Consider the following 25192-nt stretch of genomic DNA (forward strand, 5'->3'; position numbering starts at 1 on the left):
GCTAGTGCTTAGAAGGAACAATTTCCTTACAAGAGGTTCAGTGACATTTGTTTAAATAAGCAGAGCTTCATCTGTTTCCTATCAGTTTTAGGGAACTGTTTTTGTGTCATCAGATTTCCTAGTCAGACTTTCACATGATCAGTATCACCATTCCCAATCATAATACTCCGAGCTGTCTGACAATGGCCTGTATCCCAGATTGCAGCCATTGCAGGAAAAGGCAAGGTTGACTTGCGCTCCTTCCATCCAACCAGTGAAGGAGCACAGAATTCAGTCATCTGCCAGTAACCTGCCATTCCTCACTGTCCCTCTCCCTTGCATTGCTGTCTTTGCTCATGAGAAAGAAAAAAAGACAGCCATTTTAGATATGAAAAGACTCACAGCCAAGAAGATGAATAAAAGCAGAGGGCAGCTTTGAAAACAGGAAGATGAAGATTGCTTAAAATTCCCACCAGTGAGAAAGGGAAAGGGGTGGAAACGTCCAGCCCCTTGCAACTGAAAATAGTTCAATTTGGGACTTTTGCACTATGAGTTTTTGGCAGCTGAGACACATTTTAAAATATCAGATAGGTCAACTTGGCTGCCCACTAGGAAATGTTAGCGTGAGAACTCAGGGTTGTATTCCCAGCAGGGCAAAGCTTGGATTTGATAGTTATCACTTTCTTTTCTCTCTCTTTCCTGCAGCCAAGAAGCCTGTGGCAATTTATGGGCCTCCCACAAATATATCTTAAGAATTGGGAGATATTCTGATGAATAATAGTGCTTGGGGTAGAAATAGCGCTACCATAGTTGTAGTGAGGCTGCAAAAGTCCAGATGATCACTAAAAGTGGAGACAACTGTACATCTGGATTTTTTCAGACTAGATATGATAGCCTTAAATCATGGGAACAATGCCAAAACCTCACATGGAAGTGTCTCGTCTGTGCATATTGTGTCCACTGATCCATACACACACAAACACACACACAGTCTCCTCACTCCATCTCTTTGCCTAGTGGGACAAAAAGTCCTGCCTGTCGTCAAATGTATGAGCTCATATTGAAAATTAATCATGCTAATTTTGCCTATCAACACTGGTATAGCTGGGCTGATTTCCAGGGCCCTGTAGCTAAGTGGCAAACATTTGAGGCAACATGTATAGGCCAAGCATAAATCCGGGATGGCATGGCCATATTAGACATTGCCTTTCTCTTTCAAAAATATTTTGCAGCAAGATTAAGCAAATCACATACAATTATATTATTGTGGTTCATTGGATAGTCAGCTGTATGTTTAGATCAGATTTGGCATTTATAATAATAATGATGATGGTGATATATTTAGTTTATGATAAAAAAAGTGGATAAGGCATTTAAATCTCACATTTTAAGAAGCGCTTTATTGCGCGTATGGAAAAAATATTATTGTGAGTTAAATTATAAAATACCAATTTGGGGGATTCCTGGGCATGTGATAGAGGGTGTATCTGTGGGTGTGAACTTGGATAGGACTTCATATAAGGAATTACTTAGATGGATAGGGAATGGTTGGCAATTAAAATCATTAGGTGAGTTAAAACAAGAAAATATCATACAGTCTTGGTTTCAATATACTCAATTGCAAACGAGGTGGAAGATAGATCAGAAAATTGGTATTACATTAACTGATGAAAATTTGGTAAAACAAATTAAAGATCAAAACTGAGCGCACATAAAGAGAATATATAATGCTTTAATATAATTGGATTCTGAAACAGAATTAGTTAAAGATTGTATGATAAAGTGGGCTCAAAATATTCAAGAACCAATTCCATTGGATACATGGGAGGTAATTTGGGTTAGAAATGTGAAATTTACCCAGGCTCAAAATTTAAGAGAAAACTTTTATAAAATGTTTTATAGATGGCATTTGGATCCCAAAAAATTGTCTTGCATGTATCCTAACTTACAGCCCAAATGTTGGAGATGTGGTAGTTTGGATGCTACCTATTATCATATATGGTGGACTTGTAGAAATGTTAAAGCTTTTTGGATTAAAATTTGGTGGAATATTCAAAAGATTTTTAAGAGAAAGATAAAATTTTCTCCACAATTGTTTTTATTGGGTATTGTTATAGATTGTGATACTAAAGAAACAAATTTGATGTTGAATTTGATAACAGCAGCAAGGCTCTTGGTAGGTCAATATTGGAAGAAAGATAGTTTGCCTACTATAGAAGATTGGTCACTTAAGGTGTCAAATTTGGCAGAAATGGCTAAGATTTCTGCTTATTTGAAGGATCATTCACAAGAAAGATACATTTCGGTCTGGAGATGGATAGATTATATTCAGAACAAATATGGGACTAAAAAGTTTCATCTAGCTTATGAATGAATTATAGAATGATATTAATATTAGTATGTTTTTATGGTATTTTTATTAGTTTTTATTATTATTAGTAGTAGTAGTATTGTTTAAGAATATGGATATTATTTTGTTTTTATGTTATTATTATTATGTTTACTTTTATCTTGTTTGTGTTCATGTTAAAGGGGAGTTAAAGTGCGTTAGGAACTTGGTTACATATATAGTTGGTTAATGTTATTTAGATTTTGATTGTTATTTTTGTAACCCTGTATTCAGTTCTGGGAAGTGGGGGAGGGGGAGGAGGGTGGTTTGGTGGTGGGTTTGTATTGTAACTTTTATAAAACTTTTTTATTAAAAAAAATGATGATGGTGATGGTGATGATGATGATGTAGGAACGTACCTTGGAGGTCTTCTAGTCCAACCCCCTACTCAGGCAGGAAGCACTATACCATTTCAGACAAATGGTTGTCCAGTCTCTTCTTAAAAATTTCCAGTGTTGGAGCATCCACAACTTCTGGAGTCGGGTTCTTCCACTGATTGTTTTAACTGTCAGGAAATTTCTCCTTAGTTCTAGGTTGCTTCTCTCTTTGATAGTTTCCATCTGTTGCTTCTTGTCCTGCCTTCAGATACTTTGGAGAATAGCTTGACTCCTTCTTCTTTGTGGCAACCCCTGAGATATCTGGAGAAGACCACATTGAGATGACTGGCCAACATATTCCATTGCAGAGAGCCCCCTTGAATCAGTTACCTGGAAGAATTTTCAACTGATCCCTCAGGTATCACCATTTCTGCAAATGTCAGACACTGGAGCATTTTATGATCATTGTAATATTTGTCTTATTAGTAATAAACATTAATGAATATGGTTTCCTAGATATACGGTATTTGTGTTGATTAGGTGAGATGACACATTTCCAATACATAGCATGATATTAATGTGGTTTTAGTATAATTAGAGTCATAATAATATTACAGATGAGAAAACAATATTACAAGCATCCTGTGGGGAGGAAACTCTAATCAAATAGTACATATTAACTAAATGATACATTACATAAATGAAGCCATGACTTTGCTTTACAAATGTTTGTCAAATGCCTTCTAATAATAGCTAAACTGCTAAAAGTTCTTCAGACCTTATACTGTTTCAGACGAGTCTTTTCTTTAATATCTCTTTTTTAAGAGCATATGAGAGGTGGGGGATATTTTTGTTTTCCTTCATACTTTACTTTTTAGATGGAATCTTAATTGTTGGTTGTTCAGTAAAAGCAATCATGTTCTAGAGCTTTTCTAATTCAGTTTTGTGGGTTTTCAATCATGGGTAACTAACTTAAATAGTGCAGTCCCTGATGAAGATTTTTGGATGGTAAAGGAAATGATGGTGGTGATGGCCATGGTAATGACAATGACACAAAATACTGAAGACTATTATATGCAAGCTCAAATCAGTCCATCCATTCCAATCCACTGACTCATGATGCAAATGCCCCAAGGTGACATATAATAAGCCGATGAGTATTTTGACCTTAGCACTGACTACAACAACATGGTTGATTTTAACCCTTCCTTCTGGAAGAATGTTAGTATCATAAAACACCTCATAGTCATGCTCAATAACATTTATTTGCTAAAGCATCCATGGAAGCTGTTTCCAAAATATTGTTCTCTGGGCATGTTGGAAATTGGATGGACCTCAAGCATAGGGTGCCATCTGGTGGCATTGTACAGCCACACAATAAAAAAGCATGCGTTGATTATCTCTGGAATTCAGCAATTCTAGCCAAGCTGTCTTTTTATAAGAAAGACCAAGAACATGGTCTCAGTCATATTGGGAATTCCTGATCGAGGCAGGTAGATGCTTCCATCTGTGGTGGAAATGCCATAGAATGGCAAAATCATGTATTAAAATTCTTGATCCAGATCATTTAGGATTTTTAACATTCTTAAAACCAACAAATTCTACTCCTTCTAACAAGCTAAGCCAGGCATAAGGACATAATATACAATATACAAACCACAATATATAATTACCAAACTGCTTTAAAAGATATGAACCTCAATCTAAAAAGTATCCTAATAGACTTATAATGTCTATAGGGCAACTATCTGATCCTCAGACCAGCTGTATGTCAATATACTGTACCTATATAATTTATGGAATCTAATTCTGTCTAATGCTAAGGGTTTTTTTAAAAAAATAGGACTGAAATCTGCCTTATGTTAAATTTCCCAGTTATTAAAAAAAATCTCTTGGACTTTCTTAATTTAATTTATTGAATTTATATACCGCCCTTTCCCGAAGGACTCAGGGCGGTTTACAGGATATAATTTTTAAAACATTAATACAAAAATTAAGACCAATTTAAAAAAGATTAAACTAAGTCCCTGCAACATGTAAAACCCCAGTTAAACCCAATTAAAACTCAGCCTGAGCCAGAAAGCTCGAAGAGCCAGGTCTTCAGGTCTCGGCGGAATGATCGAAGGTCGGGGGCAGTCCTAAGCTCCACAGGCAGCTGGTTCCAGAGGGCAGGCGCCCCCACAGAGAAGGCCCTCCCCCTGGGTGTCATCCACCGGCATTCTTTGACTGGTGGCACCCTGAAAAGACCCTCCCTGTGGGAGCGCACAGGATGAAGGGAGCTTGATGCCGGCAGCAGGTGTTCCCTCAAATATCCTGGACCCAAGCCATATAGGGCTTTATAGGTCATCACCAGCACCTTGAGTCTCACATTGTTCCTTTTTATTTTCCCCTATGGGTATATTTTTGCATCATTTCAAACTGATGTTTTGGAAGATATATGGAGAACACAGGTGGACAAGCTGTAGTAAGTTTAAGTTTATTGAATTTATATACCGCCCTTTTCCCGTAGGACTTAGGGCGGTTTACAAAGTATTTAAAAACATCAATACAATACAAGAGTTAAAAACAGTTAAAATAATTAAATTTGATCCCTGAGGGGGGAAAAAAACACCTTTCAGCCTAGGCCAGAAAGCTCAAAGAGCCAGCCAGGTCTTCAGGTCCCGGCGGAATGACCGAAGGTCGAGGGCAGTCCTAAGCTCCACGGGCAGCTGGTTCCACAGGGCAGACGCACCCACTGAGAAGGCCCTCCCCCTAACATTAGAGTTTAGCCAACAAACAATGTTAACGTACAATGTTAAAAATGAAGATTTTCAATCTACTGTCAAGCATGGAGAAAAATATCCTTGTTGGACTCAAGATACAACCTTCAGAACTTTGTTTATCATAAAGACTATCAGATGTACCCAAACTATTTCAAAGTGCTCTGCTGTAAAACTAAAATAATAGGAAACGGTGATCTGCAGTTCTTCAGATAAGAAGTGGGGGAAAAAATGTTCAAATACTAGCTTTGAAGTTCCATGGAAAGAATTTTAGGAAAAGAGTTTTATAGGCCTTCAAAAAATTATGGGAGGGCCGGAGGAATCAGCATTTTTACAAAAGAATTAGAAGAAGCTTGGGGAAAAAAGCTCTAGAGCAGCTTTCAGAATGAGATATTATTTGCTCTGAGCTGGCCATGGTAGCCAAAATCAACATTGATAGTGGGCAGGCCCTGTCTTACTGGTTTGACTACAGCTTGGAAAAATTCAGATATTGTCATCAGATTTTTCAGTGATTCAGAAAGGGCCCAGTTTCCTTATCACTCATAAAAGGTGCAGACTTGAGTGAGGTTGTGGTGGAAAGGCCCGCTGATTCAAAGCACTAAGATACATCAGCCACAGAACTACAAAATAGTCCCCTCCATAGCTCCATTGCATTTGTAGCTCACGAAAAATTATGTCTTTTGATTAAGTGATTCAGCTGGAAAAGTTGCTGTCAAAGTGCTCCAGAGTTTTTTTTAAATGTAGAACTGATAGCTAAGCTAGGTACTGAGAGGTGATTACAGGGAAGAGACTAAAGCAGCAGGGATATTTAATCTTTCCTTTACTTTAATTTGCAACTTACTCCTTCCCTCAGTGGGGTTTACACTGCAATTTCTTTGTGACACTGTCTAGTCACAAAAGAGGAAGGCCTCAGAATGAGAAGGTGAGCGACTGAAGAATTATACATCTTTCCTTTACTCATTCCCTTTTGGTGCCACTGTGCAAAAACGATATAGCAGACTGCTTCAAAAACACAAAGTATAGGCATTCTAGGTCTATTTTGGGATATCACAACTACTTCCTGGATATGGAATCGAAATCTGACTGACAATTGGCTGGAGAGCCCATTGCAGAATTGAAATTCCCCACAACTCCTCCCTGTTTAGGTAAAATAATTTTTATTCTTTTGGAAAATCTAGATTCAGCAGGAAAAAGAGACTCTAGAACAGACGTCTCCAACCTTTCTTGGTTGGCGAAAGGGAGGGGAAAGCATTTTATGTACGGTATGTGCGTGTGAGCACATACAAACGGGGCCACGAGCACACACGATGCAAACGGGGCGCTGCTAGCACCTGCGTGACACTCACTAGCACCGCCCCGGTTTTGCCATGTGGGCGCTAGCACCGCCCTGTTTTTGCTGTGCAGCGCCCTGTTTTTGCCACACGGTAACCCATTTTCACTGTGCGGCACCGTTTTCGCCATGGCAGCAGTGCTAGTGCGAGTGGGGGTGAGCGCGCGCACACATGTGCGCGTCCTGGCCAGCCTATTCTGCAGCCTGCTCGCCAGCTGGCCAAAGCCCGGTAGTGGGCCATGGCCCAAAGGTTAGGACCCCTGCTCTAGAACAAATTAAGGCTATGAAAAAGACCTAAGATAATAACTGCTCCTAAAATTTGGATTTAAAGGTGTTATCTAAAAGAGCAAAGAGAAGCAAATAGTACTGTTTTTGGCTGTAGTGACCATGTCTCACAAGTCTAAATAAACATTTTAGCCAGGAATCTACTACACTGAGGTCTACCCTATTTGCACTCTCTTTATAGCCGAGTTCAACTAACTCAGAAATTGTTCAGCATTATCAGATGTCTGTCCAGAATCTTGTACTTTTCAGTGAGGGATCTTTTGAGGACAACATCTGTGATTTGAAGAGTTTTATTTTTTTAGTCTTTTTTTACCATATGAGCACCTAAAGTTAAAAAGTTTTTTTTTAGATCAGCCATTAAAACAAAGTAGTAAATTTGGTCTATACCTTATGAGACTGATCTTACTCACAAAGGAGGGGGGTCTAATTTGCACAGTCACAGGCAGCAGAATCCACAGAGAGATTCAAATGATGAATGCAGTGTTGTGCCAATGTGATGCAAGTGTCTTCCCTTTTATACCAGTGTTATGATCTCACACAAAAGATATGAAAGAAATAAAGCTTGCATTGCAGCAGAGCCATGTTGCTTTTGTCGTATGGACAAAATTACTGGCTGCTGCTGCTGCTACCTCTAGTCATATGTCTCAAAACTCTACAGCCCTGTGAAGTAAACTGAATGTATTTCAGTTTCATCAGCTTGTATTAACTGCCTAGTGACGTGCACAAGCTGTGATGACCCTATTATTCCCTCATATCATGGTTAGAAGGGAAGATGCCAGGTAAAGCTATCACCTTGGAAGAGAAGTGAGGCCAACAATAGCTACTGCCAAGCAGAAAGATAAAGTTGTTGTTGTTAGTTGCGAAGTCATGTCCGACCCATCGCGACCCCATGGACAATGTTCCTCCAGGCCTTCCTGTCCTCTACCATACTCTGGAGTCCATTTAGGCTCATGCCTACTGCTTCAGTGACTCCATCCTGCCACCTCATTCTCTGTCGTCCCCTTCTTCTCTTGCCCTCAACCTTTCCCAGCATTAGGCTCTTCTCCAGTGAGTCCTTCCTTCTCATTAGGTGGCCAAAGTATTTGAGTTTCAACTTCAGGATCTGGCCTTCTAAAGAGCAGTCAGGGTTGATCTCCTCTAGGACTGACCGGTTTGATCGCCTTGCAGTCCAAGGGACTGTAGGAGTCTTCTCCAGCACCATAGTTCAAAGGCTTCAATTCTTTGGCTCTCGGTCTTTCTTATGGTCCAACTTTCACAGCCATACATTGCAACTGGGAAGACCATAGCCTTGACTATACGCACTTTTGTTGGCAGGGTGATGTCTTTGCTTTTTAGTGTGCTGTCTAGATTTGCCATAGCTTTTCTCCCCAGGAGCAAGCAGCTTTTAATTTCTTGGCTACAGTCCCCATCTGCGGTGATCTTAGAGCACAGGAAAATAAAATCTGTCACTACCTCCATTTCTTCCCCATCTATTTGCCAGGAATTGAGAGGGTCGGATGCCATGATCTTGGTTTTCTTAATGCTGAGTTTCAAGCCCACTTTTGCAGTCTCCTTCACCCACATCAAGAGGCTCTTTAGTTCCTCTTCACTTTCTACCAGTAGAGTGGTATCATCTGCATATCTTAGGTTGTTGACATTTCTTCCGGCAATCTTAATTCCAACTTTTGATTCATCTAGCCCTGCCTTTCTCATGATGTGCTCTGCATATAAGTTAAATAGGCAGGGCGACAGTATACAGCCTTGCCGATCTCCTTTCCCAATTTTGAACCAAGTGTGGTTCCGTATCCAGTTCTTAGTGTTGCTTCTTGACCCGCATATAGGTTTCTCAAGAGGCAAATAAGGTGGTCTGGTACTCCCATCTCTTTAAGAAGTTGCCACAGTTTGTTGTGATCCACACAATCAAAGGCTTTAGCATAGTCAATGAAGCAGAAGTAGATGTTTTTCTGGAACTCTGTAGCTTTCTCCATGATCTAGCGTATGTTGGCAATTTGATCTCTAGTTCATCTGCCTCTTCGAAATCCTGCCTGTACTTTTGGTAGTTCTCGATCCACATACTGCTGGAGTCTAGCTTGTAGGATTTTAAGCATCACTTTACTAGCATGTGAAATGAGAGCAATGGTTCGAGTCCCACCAGGCTCAAGGTTGACTCAGCCTTCCATCCTTCCAAGGTAGGTAAAATGAGGACCCAGATTGTTGGGGGCAATAAGCTGACTTTGTAAAATGCTGCTGGGGGGGGGGCGAAAGCCCTAATAAGCAGGCATATACATAGAATGAAGGCTATTGCTAAGCACGTTGATTTGTGCTTCTTAGATTGTAAGCCACCCTGAGTCTTCAGAGAAGGGCGGGATATAAATGGGATTAAAAAAAAATAGTTTGAACATTCTTTGGCACTGCCTTTCTTTGGAATTGGAATATAAACTGACCTTTTCCAATCCTGTGGCCATTGTTGAGTTTGCCAAATTTGCTGGCAAATTGAGTGTAGCACTTTTACTGCATCGTCTTTTAAGATTTTGAATAGCTCAGCTGGAATACTGTCACCTCCACTAGCTTTGTTGTTGCTCAGATTTCCTAAGGCCCATTTCACTTCACATTCTAGGACAGTGGTGGCGAACCTATGGCATGGTTGCCAGAGGTGGCACTCAGAGCTCTCTCTGTGGGCACCCGCGCCATGCCCTGGAGGTGGCAACTGTCCCTCTTCAAACAGCCGCCTGCTAATTCACCGAGGTCCCACGTGGCTGAATACATCCCGGCATGGCTGGTTTCCCTCCCCCCCATCCTGTCCCTCCTGGTCTTGCATGCTCTCCTTTTCCCAGGCACGACCCACTGCATCTCCTCCTCAGCTTTTGGCTGACCATCCATCTCGGAGGTGGCTTCTTTGAACTGCTGGTGACGGGTGTGGAGCCCCAGAGTGCACCTGTCAAGGGGCCGGCAGGCTGTGGCTACTGACGGACACCGTTGGCCCCCATGCGCTCGCTGGCCTCTGTGTGCGGGGGCCAATGGTGCCAGGCAGCAGTTGCCCCAGCCCTTGCCTTCCAACTCTTTACTTGGATAAGAGCTGCTGCTATAACTTCAATAACATCTGAATAAATATTGGATTCTTCTGGAGCAATGAAAACAGAATGTCTATTGCTAGTAGACATTATTTATGAATTATTTTGGTAGATTGGACATAGTCTTAACTTTAAATACTGTGTACACTGAAGTCCAAAACGAAAAAGATATTCATTTTCCTCCCAATAGGATGGGATAATAAGGTACGAATTTGAATTAAGAAGTATTTTTCTTTCTTCTTCTGTAATACAAAATATAAATGGAATGCATATTTAATGAAAAGCCAATCTACTGCTTTTCCCCCTAAGTACCGTATATTTTTATTAATAGCCATTTATAACCCATCCCAAAGTAAATAATAACATAACATAAAATAGGAATGTAAAACATAGGATCCAAAGCCAAAAAGATGCTTTAAGAGTAGATATATGCAGGTTGTTGACACTTCCTTAACTCAAACATGACATTACTACACAGAAAAAACCCTATTTTTTGAAGTCAACATTCCCATTTCATGCCGATGCTGTAAGGCAGAAGTGAGCAAATTGCAAATTGAATTGCATTTTTCATGCTTATTAATGGAAGACTGTTCAATTTTTTTCACCTATCAAAATCTTTGTAACATTTATTTATCTGCCTATCAAATGGAGGTATCCCTGCCTCCTGCAGGAATAAATGTTTACTCTTAACAGTTTTATTTTTGTATTTATTTTTAAAATGTATAAATAGCCTACTCTGGTGAGTGCCTCTTTCTCAAACCAGTGAAGTCACAGGGACTGTAATCCAAAAGCCATCTGTCAGGGAAGGCTAATATTAGAGTAGACAGGTGATCCCAATACCAACTATTTTTTTCATAGAAACTTGTTTTCATCCTGGGCAGTGGGTATACCTAACAATCTGAGTTGCAAACATCCCAATGATCACTCGATGGCAGTAACAAGATTCGGATACCCTTGACTCTGCTCCTAGCAGTGGGCTAATGCCTCCTTAAATAACACCAGCTGCCTGCAATTAGTGCAGGTTCGCATCCCACCAGGCTCAAGGTTGACTCAGCCTTCCATCCTTCCGAGGTAGGTAAAATGAGGACCCAGATTGTTGGGGGCAATAAGCTGACTTTGTAATAATGCTGCTTGGGGGCCCCCCAAAAGCCCTAATAAGCAGGCATATACATAGAATGAAGGCTACTGCTAAGCACATTGATTTGTGCTTTAAATTGTAAGCCGCCCTGAGTCTTCGGAGAAGGGCGGGATGTAAATGGGATTAAAAAATAAAAAATAAAAAAAATAAAAAATACTGTGTTTCCCTGAAAATAAAACCCGGGCTTATATATATATTTTCACCTTCAAAAGAGGCATTAGGTCTTATTTTCGGGGGACGTCTTATTTTTTTCATGTACAGGAGGTGAGCATGGGGCCAACAGGAGTAGGAGCAGCTTCCACCCCTCCTGCCTGCTGGCCCTGCTTCAGCTGGGACACTTCTTGGCCAGGGCAGGCACCGTGCTGCTGCTGGCATTGCAGGGGCTCTTCGCCCCCCCCCCCCCGGCTGCTCTGCTCTCAGTTGCCCTACCTGTGCATGGGAGGGTGTGTGCGCCACAGCTCGGCATAGCGGCTGGATCAGCTAAGCTCGGCCTGGACCCACCTCTCGTTCCATCTCTCTGGGTGCCAAGAGGAGGTGCCCACCATGCCTGCGGTGCCAGGCAACCCAAGGGGCCTTCTCTTCTGCAGCTCACCTTGTGACTCTGGAGCAGGCAACGGTGCCCCAGGCCTGCCTGTCCTGACTACCGTACAGCCCAGCAACATGCCATCTGCTTTCACCCTTTCCTCTCATGATCTGGGGGAAACAGGCCCTTGTCCTCCTAGTCTCCCTCTTGGCAGGTGGCTGCCCACCCACTCTGAGCTGCTCCTGCCTGGCATGGGATGAATTGGCGCAGATCTATGGTATGACCTCCGGAGCACCCACCCCCTGCCACTAGCATGCCAGGGCCTTGTGCCAGCTGTGCGAGGTGGGCACGGGGCTGCTCCTGGCTGCTTTCGGCCTCTACTTCATGTGTGGTTGCTCTGCCGCCACCTTGCCTTCTGCCCAGCCCACCACCAAGCTCCAGACCTCCAGTATGATCTCCGGAGCACACACACAACACACACACACACACACACACACAAACACACACTGCTGGTCTGCCACTGCCAGAGGTGAGGTGAGACAGGTGGGGGGGAGCTGCCTCCATCTGCCAGACACCCGCCGAAGCTGTGCAGTGCAGGGGTGTGTGTGCTGCCTGGCCTCTGGGTTGCATGGGGCAGCTCCAGAGGTGGGGTAGTGGTGGCTGCTGGGTAGCATCCAGGAAGGATCCACATTCTGCATCAAGTAAACTGTAAAGAAAGTTAAACAGTCTGGCAGCCAAAATCCAGCAGTTGGAGGGGGGAAACCCGGTCTCACGTACGGGGAATCTGCACAGTCTGCCTCCCCCCGTGCCTCTGCACTTGGCCTGCTAAACCTCACTTCTACCAGTAGCCGGGTGATTGAGCGAAATGAAGACAAGGGGTAAGGCGGGCAGTGCAGATTCTCCATACGTGAGACCAGGTTTTTTTTCCCCCACTGCTGGATTTTCAGTCCCAGACTTTAATTTTCTTTAAAGTTTACTTGATGCAGAATGTGGATCCTTCCCGTTCAGCAAAAGACTAGAAAAAAAAGCTTCGGAGGAACCTTCCCATGATTCTGATGTTGTTGCTCCCGCAGGGGTCTCTCTGCAGGGGATCTCCCTCTCTCCTGCAGTGGTCCTCCCTCCCTGGTTGTGCTTGCAAGCAGGCGTGCCATTTCAGTTCCTGAGCAGCAGCGGCGCCCAACGCTTGTGCCACTTCCCTCGCAGGTTTTCCTGCCAGGCTTTGGGTCAGCCCCTGTGCTTTCTGCTGTAAGAAGCATCACTGCCTAGCTGCCCTCAATTCCCTCAAGCATTTTTTTGCTAACCTCCTTTCCAGCTCTGTCATGCTTCTCCATTACGTTTCGCTGCTGCTGCGTGCAGGGAAACAAAAGAAGTGTATGGGACTACCGGTTAAAAAAAAATGTTCTGTCAGACCTTCCAACTTCACAAGATCTTTTTTTTTGTGAGAAGTTGGAAGGTCTGATTGAACTTTTTTTTTTTTACCGGTAGTCCCACAAATTTCTTTTGTTTCCCTGCACACGGTGGCAGAGAAACACAGCGGAGACAGAGAAATGCGATGGAGCTGGAAAGCAGGTTAGTGAAGAAATGCTTGAGGGAAGCGAGGACAGCTGGGCAGTGGTGCAGCAAGCTCTGCAGCTCTGCTGCGAAGGAGGCCAGATAGCCAAAACTGCCAGCCCAGGGACAATGCACAGCTGCAGGCCTCCAGAGCTGCCGCCATTGAAATGGCAAAGGGGGACCAGGCGGTGCGAGGCAGCAGGTTGAGGAGGTGGCTGCCGCTGGGCAGGTGATCTGTGGGACAGGGCGGGGCAGGGGTGATGGGGGGTGGGCAGCTCCACCCTCCTTCACCTCAACTGGTGGCAGCTGCACCAGTGCAGTCTGGGATGGAATGGACAGGGTCTTAACTAGGGCTTATTTTGGGGGGTAGGGCTTATATTAGGCCTACCCCCAAAAAATCATGCTAGGGCTTATTTTTGGGATAGGTCGTATTTTTGGGAAAACACGATTAGTGGCGACCTTTTGCAGGCCAGTTTTGTTAGCTTTAATGTCAATATCAGACATAGGTATACAACTTTTTCTCCAAAGTACAAGTAGTCTTCAGTTTATGATGGTAATAAGAACAAGAATTAGTGACTGCAATCCTGGCAGTTCTGGTTGCTGTTGTTAAGTGAGGATCTTATGTGACTGCAACTTTCCAACAGGCAAAGTCAATTTGATCCCAGCCAGGTACTACGGAATGGCGACAAGCATGTTGACAAGCGCTCAAATTGCAATCACAAGCATGCTGTGATGGGTGGATCTTCTAAGACCATTTTTAAATATCACTCGTTTAGTAGTCACAACATAGAACAGTTGCTGGTTAACGAAGAATTACCTATAAATGCCAATTAGATTGTAGCCACATATAAAAGGCAATATTCCCTCCAGTAAAGTCCAACAACTTCTGCTGACTTTATGGACATACTAATTTTTAAAATGTTTGCCATTGCTATTTGCCAGGATGTTTCTAAAGCACCAAGTCTAATCTACATTGATTTATCACATTTATATGGCCACCTATTTCACCAGAAGTGACATTAGACCATTAGGATTTCCAAATGCTCTTCTATCTATATTCTGGGTTAACTCTGCTGAACATTTACAGACCATACCAAATGGGGCTGGACACACCTACTTTCCTCTTTCCTAATCCTGTCTCTTCATCCTGTTTCAACTGATTAAAGAGACACTACTGAGGATTACACTTCTGTACAAATATAAGCCACAATCCTATTTGGCTGCATGGTAATTTTTTGTATTGAAACTGTGGCATTTATGTTTTTTTTAAAAAAGATGTGTTAAATTTTGAAGTGCAGCTTTTAAGTTTAGAAATGCCTGTATTTACAGACTCTTCACACACACACACACACACACACACACACACACAATCCTGACCTTAGATAAGACAGGGCTTCCAGATCTCGACAAAACAAGATGGCAGCAAAGAGATGTTTCAAAATAAAAAATCCTAACTCTTTCTTGTCGTCCAGTTGTTCAGATTTTGGCAGCCCAGATAAAGATGGGATAAAAATGTAATAAACGAATAAATAAAATGAAATGAAATAACATGATTTGCAAATGAAAACGGTCATTTGTATAAGCTTAAAGGGTGAAGGTGTCCCTTCGAGGCAGCTTTTGACACCTGGTGACTGCCTGGGTAAGTCGCTGCAGTTTTCTTGGCGAGGTTCCCCCCCCCTCAAGTACTTTGCCCTTGCCCCCTTTCTAGGGCTGAGAGTAACTGGCCTAAAGTCGCACAGCTGGCTTTGGCTCTAAAGCTTCTAGCCTGGTGCCTTCACCATTAGATCAATCTGCTAAGAGACACCCGAATTGAAGTCCACACAGTTCGAAGCCTCGCTTTCCTTGTATAAGAGGACAGAGGCAAGCATCACTTTTGCTTTGCTTTGCGCTTCAAACTTCGAAAAGTTGGTTCACATGGTGTGGTAGGATGGAGGGTTTGTTGTCACTGTGTGTTGGGGGGGGGAGAGAACACGGGAGGAGGCTCAGCTAATCTCAATGTACACATGTTGTACTTTGACAATAAAGGTTAATAAGTTAAAAACGAGGATGGAGAGGAGATCAAACTTTTTTTTTCTCCTGGGACCTCGCCAGCTTTATCTTGTTAATCTACAATTCTCTAACATCTCTATATGTGTCGTGCTGGGCTTTCTAGTGTTCACAGGTTAAACCCGACCGTGACGATAGTTGGGATTCCCAGGCACCGCCCTCTTCGCCAGCGATCTGAGCAGCCACCGGAGCGCATGCAGATGTCAGAACTGCAACAGTAGCAGCAGAGACCAAGCATGCACACGAGGCGGGGCGGGGCCCGACGTAGACTGCAGGTCCGAAGTTTTCCCCCCCCCCCCGCAAACTGAGGGAATTCTGCCCTCACCAAACATGGCTGCCCGCGCACCGATTGAGCTTCCTCTTCCTGCAGACTTCAAAATGGCCACCCCACCCCGCTCTGGATTAAGCGTGCCCACACTTGATATGGCGGATCTCGCTCACTTTGGTAAATAGACAAGAGCCTAGGGAAAGGGGTAGGCAACCTCGGCTCTTTTATGACTCGTGGACTCCAACTCCCAGAATTCCTGAGCCAGCTATGCTGGCTCAGGAATTCTGGGAGTTGGAGTCCACGAGTCATAAAAGAGCCGAGGTTGCCGACCCCTGGCCTAGGGGAAAGGGAAAGAGCAGCTCAACTTTTGATGCTTTCTCCCGAGTAACACCTCGGCTTCTTTCCCGGAAGGCTCGGGATTTATAGAACTTCACCGATCTCTTCATCCTTGGACCGCTATAGCCTAAACAATGAAGGCAAAGTAAGCGACGACGCGCAACGGAGATGGCCGCGGTTGGAAGTTACGACTCCTAACCGCGTGGATTCCAGCAGATGGAAAAAGCCCCCTCCCCCCTCCGTGACGGACGTGACGTTGACTCGGGACGTTAGTGCGGCGGAGGGACACGCAGAGCTAAGGGAGCGTTTAGCCGCGCGGCATGCTGGGAAGCGGCGAACTAAGTGGGCGGCGAGGGGAGGCGGGTCAGTCCAAGGCGTTTCCTGGGCTCTGGGACGGGAGGGGGAAGTTCGAGATGGATTCACCTTAATGGCGGTTGCCGCGGGAGGCCTCGAGTCACCCTCCCAGACCCGTCTGGCCCGGCCATGCCCGGCCCAGCTGACCCTGCAGGAGCCCAAAGGTAAGGAGCGCGGCGGCGGCTGCTGCTGCCGCCGCCGCTGCCGAATATGAGACGCACAGCCGGACGGCCAGGCGGACCTTTCGCCTCGGTTGCCTGCTATCTCTCAGGAAGCGAGTCCGGAGCGTAGAGGGAAGCCGCCGCCGCCGCCGCCGCCGCCACCTGTGCTCCCGCCTCCCTCTTGGTTCCGGACTCGTTTCGCCGTCGAAACGCATCCCTCGTTTCGGGTGGCAGGGTGCAAGCCCGGGCTTGCCTGTGGCGTGCGTTGCTAGCAAGGTGTCTTTGGAAAAGTCCAAGTGGGCATGAACCGTAATGTATTCCGGCGCTTCCTCTTCCTCTCAATTATAGACCAGCCTATTTCTTCCCTCTGAAAGTTGGAAGAAAACAACCAGGGAAGGGATGGAGGAATGGGGTCGTGTCGTCATGACGGTATGCTCTGGCCTGGTTTGGGCAGTCAGAGGTGCCGGGTTTCTTTTGGAGTTGTTCCCAAGCTGTCTCTTGTCTTTTGTTCTCCTAAGGCGGGTAGCGGGTGCATCGCTGGCCTGTAAGTACCGGGGGTTTCTTCATCTCTTTTCCGTCTCCAGCTGTTTCGTTTCTCCATAGGTGAAGATGGATCGAGCGGTGGTGATTTTCTGCTAATTGGCACTGTGCCCTATTAGTTGTTCATTGCAGGAGTGTGACACAAATTAGGTTGCTGGAATTGCTTCCCATCTACCTACCCAAGTTATTTATTTTTTTAACCCTTAAGATGAGTGTATTAGGGATTTCCAATCTGAAGGATAGTATACTGCTCAAAAAAAAAATAAAGGGGACACAATAATAATAATAATAATAATAATAATAATAATAATAATAATAATAATAATAAATAATATAAAGTTGGAAGGGACCTTGGAGGTCATCTAGTCCAACCCCCTGCTCAGGCAGGAAACCCTATACCATTTCAGGCAAATGGCTGTCCAGTCTCTTCTTAAAAACCTCCAGTGTTGGAGCATTCACCACCTCTGGAGGCAGGTTGTTCCACTGGTTAATTGTTCTAACTGTCAGGAAGTTTCTCCTTAGTTCTAGGTTTCTTCTCTCCTTGACTAGTTTCCATCCGTTGCTTCTTGTCCTGCTTTCAGGTGCTTTGGAGGATAGCTTGACTCCCTCTGCTTTGTGGCAGCCCCTGAGATATTGGAACACTCCTATCATGTCACCCCTCACCCTTCTCTTCATTAAACAACACAATGTGCTGTATTTAATAGTAGGATGTCTTATTTTCTGTTCCCTTTATTTTTTTTTGAGCAGTATGTTGTTATAAACTGCAGACTCAAGCTACATTTTCATCGACAGAAAACCGCCAAAAGAGAACTGTTCGTTCTGAAAGCAAAAAAAAAAGTTAAAACAGCTGTTTGATGTCACAGCAATATTGTGCAAGTTGGCACTTATCAAGTCTTATTTTTGTCATTACTTTAAAGGTTAACAAGTGGGTTTCAATTAAAAATTCTCATAAAAATACCGAACTACACCCGGCTTCAGACCTGGGGTAAGGTTCTCTTACCCCTCCCCTGTTCTAACAGCAGGTATGGAATAAGTAATGCACTAGTTTCAAGAGATTTGCTGCTTTCCTCATAATATTCCTGGCATATTTCTATTTTGCTTCTTTGTGATATCAGAGGAATACTTCCTGCAACAGGAAGAGAGATGCGAACTCAATTATCTCTACGGTATTCAAGAATGGACTTTTTCCCTTATACCAGTAGAAAGAGAAAAATAACATTTGTCGGTGCTTTCCCAATCATCAACCTTTTTATGACTTTTAAAAAACCCAAAACTTAATTCTCTATATTTGACCATATTTCCCCTCCTTTTTAAAGCACATTTTTGTCTGAATAAGGGTATGCAAAAATTCCCAAACTGCCATGTTATAAAAATTCATATATGACCTTATTCTAAGAGAGCAGGACTTACTTTGTACTTTTGACGTTTCATGCACATGTAAGCAAGAGGGAATGCAGCAACACAGGTAGTAATGGGGATGTTTTAAATGCCCATGTGTCATACACAGGTAGTAATGGGGATGTTTTAAATGCCCATGTGTCATCAGTGCCATGTGAGTTGGATTGGTTGCCACATGACTTCAAGGGTTGAGTGTCACTTATAAAGTCCTTCATGGAAGAGGACTTCATTATTTGAAAGACCATGTTTCTCCAGTGGTTTTTGCCCATCAAATAACATTGGGAAGAGTAGGAGTGCTCCAGTCCCTTCAGTCAGTCATCTAATGGGACACTGGAAGCACGCTTTCTCTCTTGTGGTACTTGTCATCTGGAACAGCAGAGATTTACATGGCTCTCACCATACAGAGGTTACCTATATCTTTGAAAATGGGATTTGCTCCCAAACCTGGAGTTAGGTTGATTGTTGAGCTCCAACAACCAACTTTTCTTTTGTATTACATTACATAATTTTATCTAGATGTGCATTTTTTGTCTTTTAATTTTGTAGGCCATCTGGAATTACCTGGGAGTCAGGTGACCTCCAAGTCAAATAAATAAATAAGATAGTTGTAATAACATCCCTGTGAGCAAAATTAAATTTTGGGTTGAATCACACTAATCATAACTGGTAGGCCCACTGAAATGAATGGGTTATATAGTGCTTAGATTCATTAAGGGGGCTTAAATTTCAATGGGTCTTTTTAAAATATATATAAGCTTAAATCTGTCCCTGTTCCTCTACATTAATACAACTTTGATATAGAACCAGCTAAAGGTGTAGATAATTTTGAGTTACAAAGTTTCAGGACAGATACCTTGTATGAATGTGTTAAGAGTTTAAACTAAGGCAAGGAAATTCCAAAATGTTACGATATTAAATACTGAGAATTACATCGATTTGTGTGATTCTTCTCTGGATATCTTGGTTTTCCTGTTAACTATCTACTACTTTTTATCGCTAATTATTACAGCTAGTGACTCTGCCCAAACTTCAAAGGCATGTTTTTAACTCACTTCAAGTAGGATTTTTTTTTCTTCCATCAGTCGTGTCTAATTCCTGAACAAGTCCTTGCAGTTTTCTTAGCAAGGATGTTCCGAAGTGGTTTGCTATTTGCCTCCTTTCTAGGACTGAAAGTAAGTGACTGGCCCAAGGTCACCCAGCTGGCTTCATGCCTAAGGCAGAACTAGAGAACATAGACTCACAGTATCTAAGCCTGATGCCTTAACCACTACACCAAACTGGCTCTCGAAAGTAGGATATCTTTCTCTAACTTGCTCTGTCTCAAAATCCTTCATGAAACTTGGCCTCCCATATCCCATTTGGGAGCTTGGTTCCCTAAAACAGAATAGTATGGAAGCTTTTCCTGCTTGTTTAAAACAGCAGAACAGGTAAAGGCATTGGGGGAAGACAGGGAAATGCTGAATTGAGGAACCAGCACATCCATCCTCAAAGTACAGGTAGTCCTTGATTTAAGGCCACAATTCATTATCCACAGTTAATACTATCCTAAACTGCTGGAAAGCTCTCATTTCTGATATTGAATAGATATTGAAATTGAATATTAATATGGATGAGAAAAACCATCAGTTCTCAACTGCTTTCTTGTTATATTGTGAAGTAGATATATCTGGTTATAAGTTTTTCTCTGATCTCAAGAGGTATGTGTGAATTGCTTCTATTTAGAAGAAAGACAAAAGAGCGAAGTAGTAATACAGTGTTAGTTGTACAGTGCCGTGTATTTTTATGTACTCATATATTCTCATAGAGTATAAGTGGTTAAAATTCAGTAGAACGTTGCACTCTGAATAGAAACCTTAATGCATTAAAGATGGTAGTCACTAAAGATAAGGTATATTTTGAATTCATGTTTCCATTAGAATCAAATGAAATATGTTAATCTTTATGTGTTCCTAAGAGCAACCTTAGCTGCAAATCGAGTAATATTGTAGATCGGGGTCCCTAACCCCCAAGCTGTGGCTTGGTACCAGGCCGTGGCCTTTTCAGAACTGGGAAGTGCAAGTGATGGGTGAGCATGTGCATAAAGTTTCCCTTGCACAAATGGCAACTGCTTGAGTGAGTGTACAAAACTCCCCTTGTGCAAGTGGCGGGCACTTGCACGTGCACATGCCTACCTACCACTCATAGGGAACTATCCCCCTGCTAGGCTGCCAAGCCAGAAAGGTTGGGGAGCACTGTTGTAGATGATCTAAACTTAGGCTAAGCTAAGTACAGAAGGACTTAACTTAGTTGTAGTATGTTATAATTAAGAGGTCATCATTTACCACCCCTAGCTAACCAGCTCTCAGACTTTCATTCTTTTTCATTGGCAACAAGTGGCAATGAGTTCTAATGAAAGAACACTCTGTTTGCCATCTACAAGGATCAAGCATCCCAACAGGGTTCACACATTTTAAGCAAACCCATGCCTAATAGTGATATCTTGTGTTATAAGCTATTTAGTCTTTTAAAATGAAAAACTAATACAAATATGAAAGAAGGAACAAAAGAGAAAAATTCAAAGTGATAGCAAAAAGGCAAGGAAAAAAAGTTAAAGAAAAATAGTGGCTTCCAATATGTCTCACAACAGATATAAGTACAATTGCATTTTAGACTTTCTCTCTAAAGTTACTACAGTATTGCTATCTAATGATAGTAATAGCATTTAGACTTCTGCACCTCTTCATAGTGTTTTACAGCACTTTCTGAGCGGTTTTCAAATATCAGCCTATTCTTCCCCCAACAATCTGGTCCTTATTTTACTGACATCAGAAGGATGGAAGGCTGAGTCAACCATGAGCCAGTCAGGATCGAACTCCTGGCTGTGGCCAGAGTTTGCCTGCAATACTGCATTCTAATCACTGCACCACCACAGCTCTTTCTCTTCTTTAATCTGTCCTGCCTAATCATGAAAGCCGTAAATCACAGCTCTTTTTTCATTTTATGCAAAAACTCCATAAGAGGTTTCCAGTCCACAGTAAATGTAGATAGTGTAGATAGTATCTTTTCTCTAATCAAAATGGTTAGTTTATCTATTATCAGCAAGATCTTAATTTTACTAACAATTCCTCCATAGTAGGTAGCTTGAATTGTTCCATCTCTGTGTATATAATAATGTCACCACAGCAATGATATATTGAAATAATACTCCATGGCTTTTTTATTAGCTGTTTATCCATTAGTCCTAAAAAGCATTGTTCTGATGAATGTTGAAATGAATATTCATCTTTAAAATCCTCTGTGTATGCTTGTGATGCAATAAGATAATGGATTGGTAAATCTAACCACAAGAAGTTTGTGATTTTGCCAGTGGGTAAGCTGAGTTACCAGAAAATGCCCAAGTATTTAGCATCTTCTGATTGGCTCTGATAGGAAATAAATATTTGGTGAACTATGAAGTTTTTATTTTATTATATATAATAAAATATAGGGAATTGTTTCAAATATAGTGATGTAAATGTTTTGTGTTTAACACTTAGTCTGTTTCAATGAATTTTTATCTTCTTATAGGTGCAAATTAATTTTTATAAAGAACTAAATAATGGAACCAGACATCGTTCGAATGTATTCTTCGTCCCCTCCCCCATTAGATAATGCACCGGATGAAGAGGAGGAGGAAGAGGAGGAGGAGGAAGAAGAGGAATTTGGTGATTTTGGTGGCTTTTCTGATGTTGGAAATACTAGTGTAAGCTTTGATTTTGCATCAGAGTATTCCAGTTCAAAAGAAGAACATAAGTCTTCATTTAACTCCGATTACTCAGGAAGGGTAGATAGTGTTATAACTTTTACCACAATAAGATATAGTAACAATAAGGACAGCATTGCAGAATTTCCTACTTCTATAAAAGAACTTCCTGATAGTACTAAAGAAAAATGTGAGCGTAGAAACTTGGGTACATCATTTGAAGATGTCATTCCAGTAGAAGTGAAAAGAGCTGGAAAACTGGAATCGTCATATTCTGAAATTATTAGGACTGATCTAAAAGTTCCAAATGAAGATCAGCAAATAGACAGCTGTAATGGCGAGAGACTACCATTCTCAGAAGTTCTAACAAATGGATTTTCAGAACCAGATACAGCAAACTCTCAGGGAGTAAAGGATCTGGACAGTGTTGATGACCCAAAGGGATTAAAGACAATTAGCACTCATAGTACTGAATTAAATTTGGATTCTATACCCAGCACACACGAGAATTTTGCCACATTCTCACATCAACAAACAACCCAGGTAGAAGAAACAAAAAACGAAATATGCAAATATTTTAGTGAAGAAAAAGTATTAAATGCACAGGAAAATTATGTAAATAGAATTGGAGAGGCCGAATCTATGAAGGAAGCTATTTTGGATGAAAGCTGTGAATGTGACGGGGAAACTTTTACTGAAGGTGAACACATCTGCATTTCAAAAACTAATTTAATAAACAATGTGAAGCCTGAAAAAGACTGCACAGAATTGGAATCTAGTGACACTGTCACTTCTGTACAAACAAATGTGAATTCAATAGGCACAATTGAAAATGCTGAAGAGAAGGGGGAGGACGCCACCGGAAACAACAAAGAACATGCGTTTTCTTCGACCAGCGATGCTGCAAAAACAGCAGACCTCAGCCTAAGTAGGTTTGAAAGTCTTAGCAGTCTTCCTAGTAGCAAGAAGGTAAATGTTTCTGAAAGAGTAAAAAATGGTGAAAGTGACCCTAGACATGCATCGTGTAGTGAGGTTACCGAAGATGATTTTGGTGATTTTAGTAGAGTCAGTAATGGATCTCTTGCTTTTGCAGATAGTGTTCAAACGTCTGCAAGCCAAGAACATTTTCAACCCCCTTTTGAAAATCTCAATAACGAATGTAGTGAATTCACAGCTACCAGTAGTAGTCTTCATCAGCAATCAGCGAAGGTAGCTCCTTGTCATCCAGATGAGATTTCAAGTGCTCCGTTGGAAGAACATCCAACGGTTGGCTCTGATTTTAGCAAGGAGATGAAACCGTCTGGAGAATTGGAAAATGGGGATGATGATGAGTTTGGAGATTTTGATTCAGAGTCAAAAAGATTCCCAGGCGCTGATGAATTTTCAGACTTTAGTTCAGCTGGTTGTAACCCAGCTACAGAGTGGAACGCTTTTGAAACTGAACAAAAAGAGAGCTGCTTGTGGGCTACTTTTGAAGATGACCAAATGGTAGAATCTCATCCTAGAGAAGATGTGTGGCCATCCCATACAGTTGACACAACTCACAGTGCTGAAGATTCAGCTAATCAAGCGGGAAACGAGCAGTTGCAAGAATTGCAAGTTTCAGCTCAGGTAACTGCCATGATTGGTTTTTGTTTTCCTTTCTCTAATTGGTAGGAATATTTTTCTTTCCTATGGTAGAGAATGGCTACTTTCAAAGCAGATACATCTTTGAATGTTTCCCTGAATTTTTAAAAAAACTTTTCTAGTACATTAAAAGCTTTGCCGTTGTTGAAGGCATTGAGGAATCTGCTAAGGAAATGTTTCTTAAATGATGTCTAACAGGTCATGCATTGTCTAGCAATTTTTAAAAGTGCAAAGTTGTCCTGAGAGAAAAATTTTTAAGGAACACTGGTTTAGATTATACAATTGGATCATTAAAAATAAAAATTCAGCAGAGAATAGATAAAAACTAGAATACATTGAACAACTCTTCATTTTTTTTAACTTTGTTTAACACACAGTGACCTTAAAGGAAATATAAACATTGTAAACTTCTATATTCAATATTTCTGCCCAAAATGATGTTTTTACAGGCCAAATGTATTCTGTTAGGAGAAATATAGTTAATACAATTAATGGTGGTTCAGATTTGTGGAAAGCTATTTTTATAGTTGTTTCATTTTTTTTGATAAAGCAGTTTACCACATATTAAAAATGATTGAGCCAAATATTTTAATTTTCTGCTGTTTTGTGATAACAAGCTTGGCAGCTAGGGAATAGAATCAAGTTCTTACAGTGCTGTGATTTATATATGCTAGAGGAAATACAAAACCTAAGCCAACCTCAAGGTTCATTTACAAAAATGGGATGAGTGATTTTCAGTGTCATCTCTAAAATAGTGATGCATGGCAAAAGACTTTCAACAAATCCTATTATAATTAATGTAAGAATTCATTGGTGGGATTTCCTTGGTTTTAAATATTTTTTTTTAGATATTATTAAATATTTTTTCAACTATTTGTTGCATTACTTGAGCTGTAATTGAATATTAATTCAACAATATAGTGTTGAATTAATGAGATCCTAGATACTTTATTAATAAATGATTATACTTGTCTGAAATCAAGTTAATACTTCTGAAATTCCTTTTAAAAAGGTTACTTTTGAAAGAAGGTAGTGGCAAACTTCATCCATAGTGTAATCAAGGAAACTGCATGGCTTTATTTTATTTTATTTATTTAAGAACATTTAAATGGCCATTCAACTCAGTGAGACTACAAGCGGCTTACAAAGGTAAAACTCTCCTATAAAAACAATAAAAAGCAATAATTGCCCACTTTCCTGGTGACAGCAATCAGTCAAATAAGCCACTTGATGGGCTCTATTCCACTCTGGTTCCCCTGGCTTGTTGGTGAAACCAGATCTTTAATGCCCTGTGAAAGAGTCTCTAAATGGGGTGGGGCAATCTTACAGTATTTAAGGCCACCGAGAGGTCAGGTGGAACAAAGATGGATGTACTACCATCTCGCTCATGCCAGAGATCATCAAAAAGCATAGCCAATTCC

At 41.7% G+C, this 25192-nt stretch overlaps 1 protein-coding gene across 4 annotated transcripts in view; it reads left to right on the plus strand.

The window, feature by feature from the left end:
- Positions 1 to 16302: 16302 nt before the first annotated feature.
- AFTPH (aftiphilin) overlaps positions 16303 to 25192 on the plus strand; it is a 42738-nt gene continuing 33848 nt past the window's right edge. For all 4 annotated transcript variants that reach the window (XR_014490757.1, XR_014490758.1, XM_083348871.1 and 1 more), the window contains exons 1-2: positions 16303 to 16489; positions 21971 to 23756. Coding sequence is in view for 2 of the 4 variants with exons in the window: in XM_083348871.1 (XP_083204997.1) it covers positions 22002 to 23756 (1755 nt within the window). In the remaining 2 variants the exon portion in view is untranslated. The remainder of the gene's footprint in view (positions 16490 to 21970; positions 23757 to 25192) is intronic.

This window comes from Vipera ursinii (genome assembly GCF_947247035.1).
Source record: "Vipera ursinii genome assembly, chromosome: 1".
Classification (NCBI taxonomy): Eukaryota; Metazoa; Chordata; class Lepidosauria; order Squamata; family Viperidae; genus Vipera; species Vipera ursinii.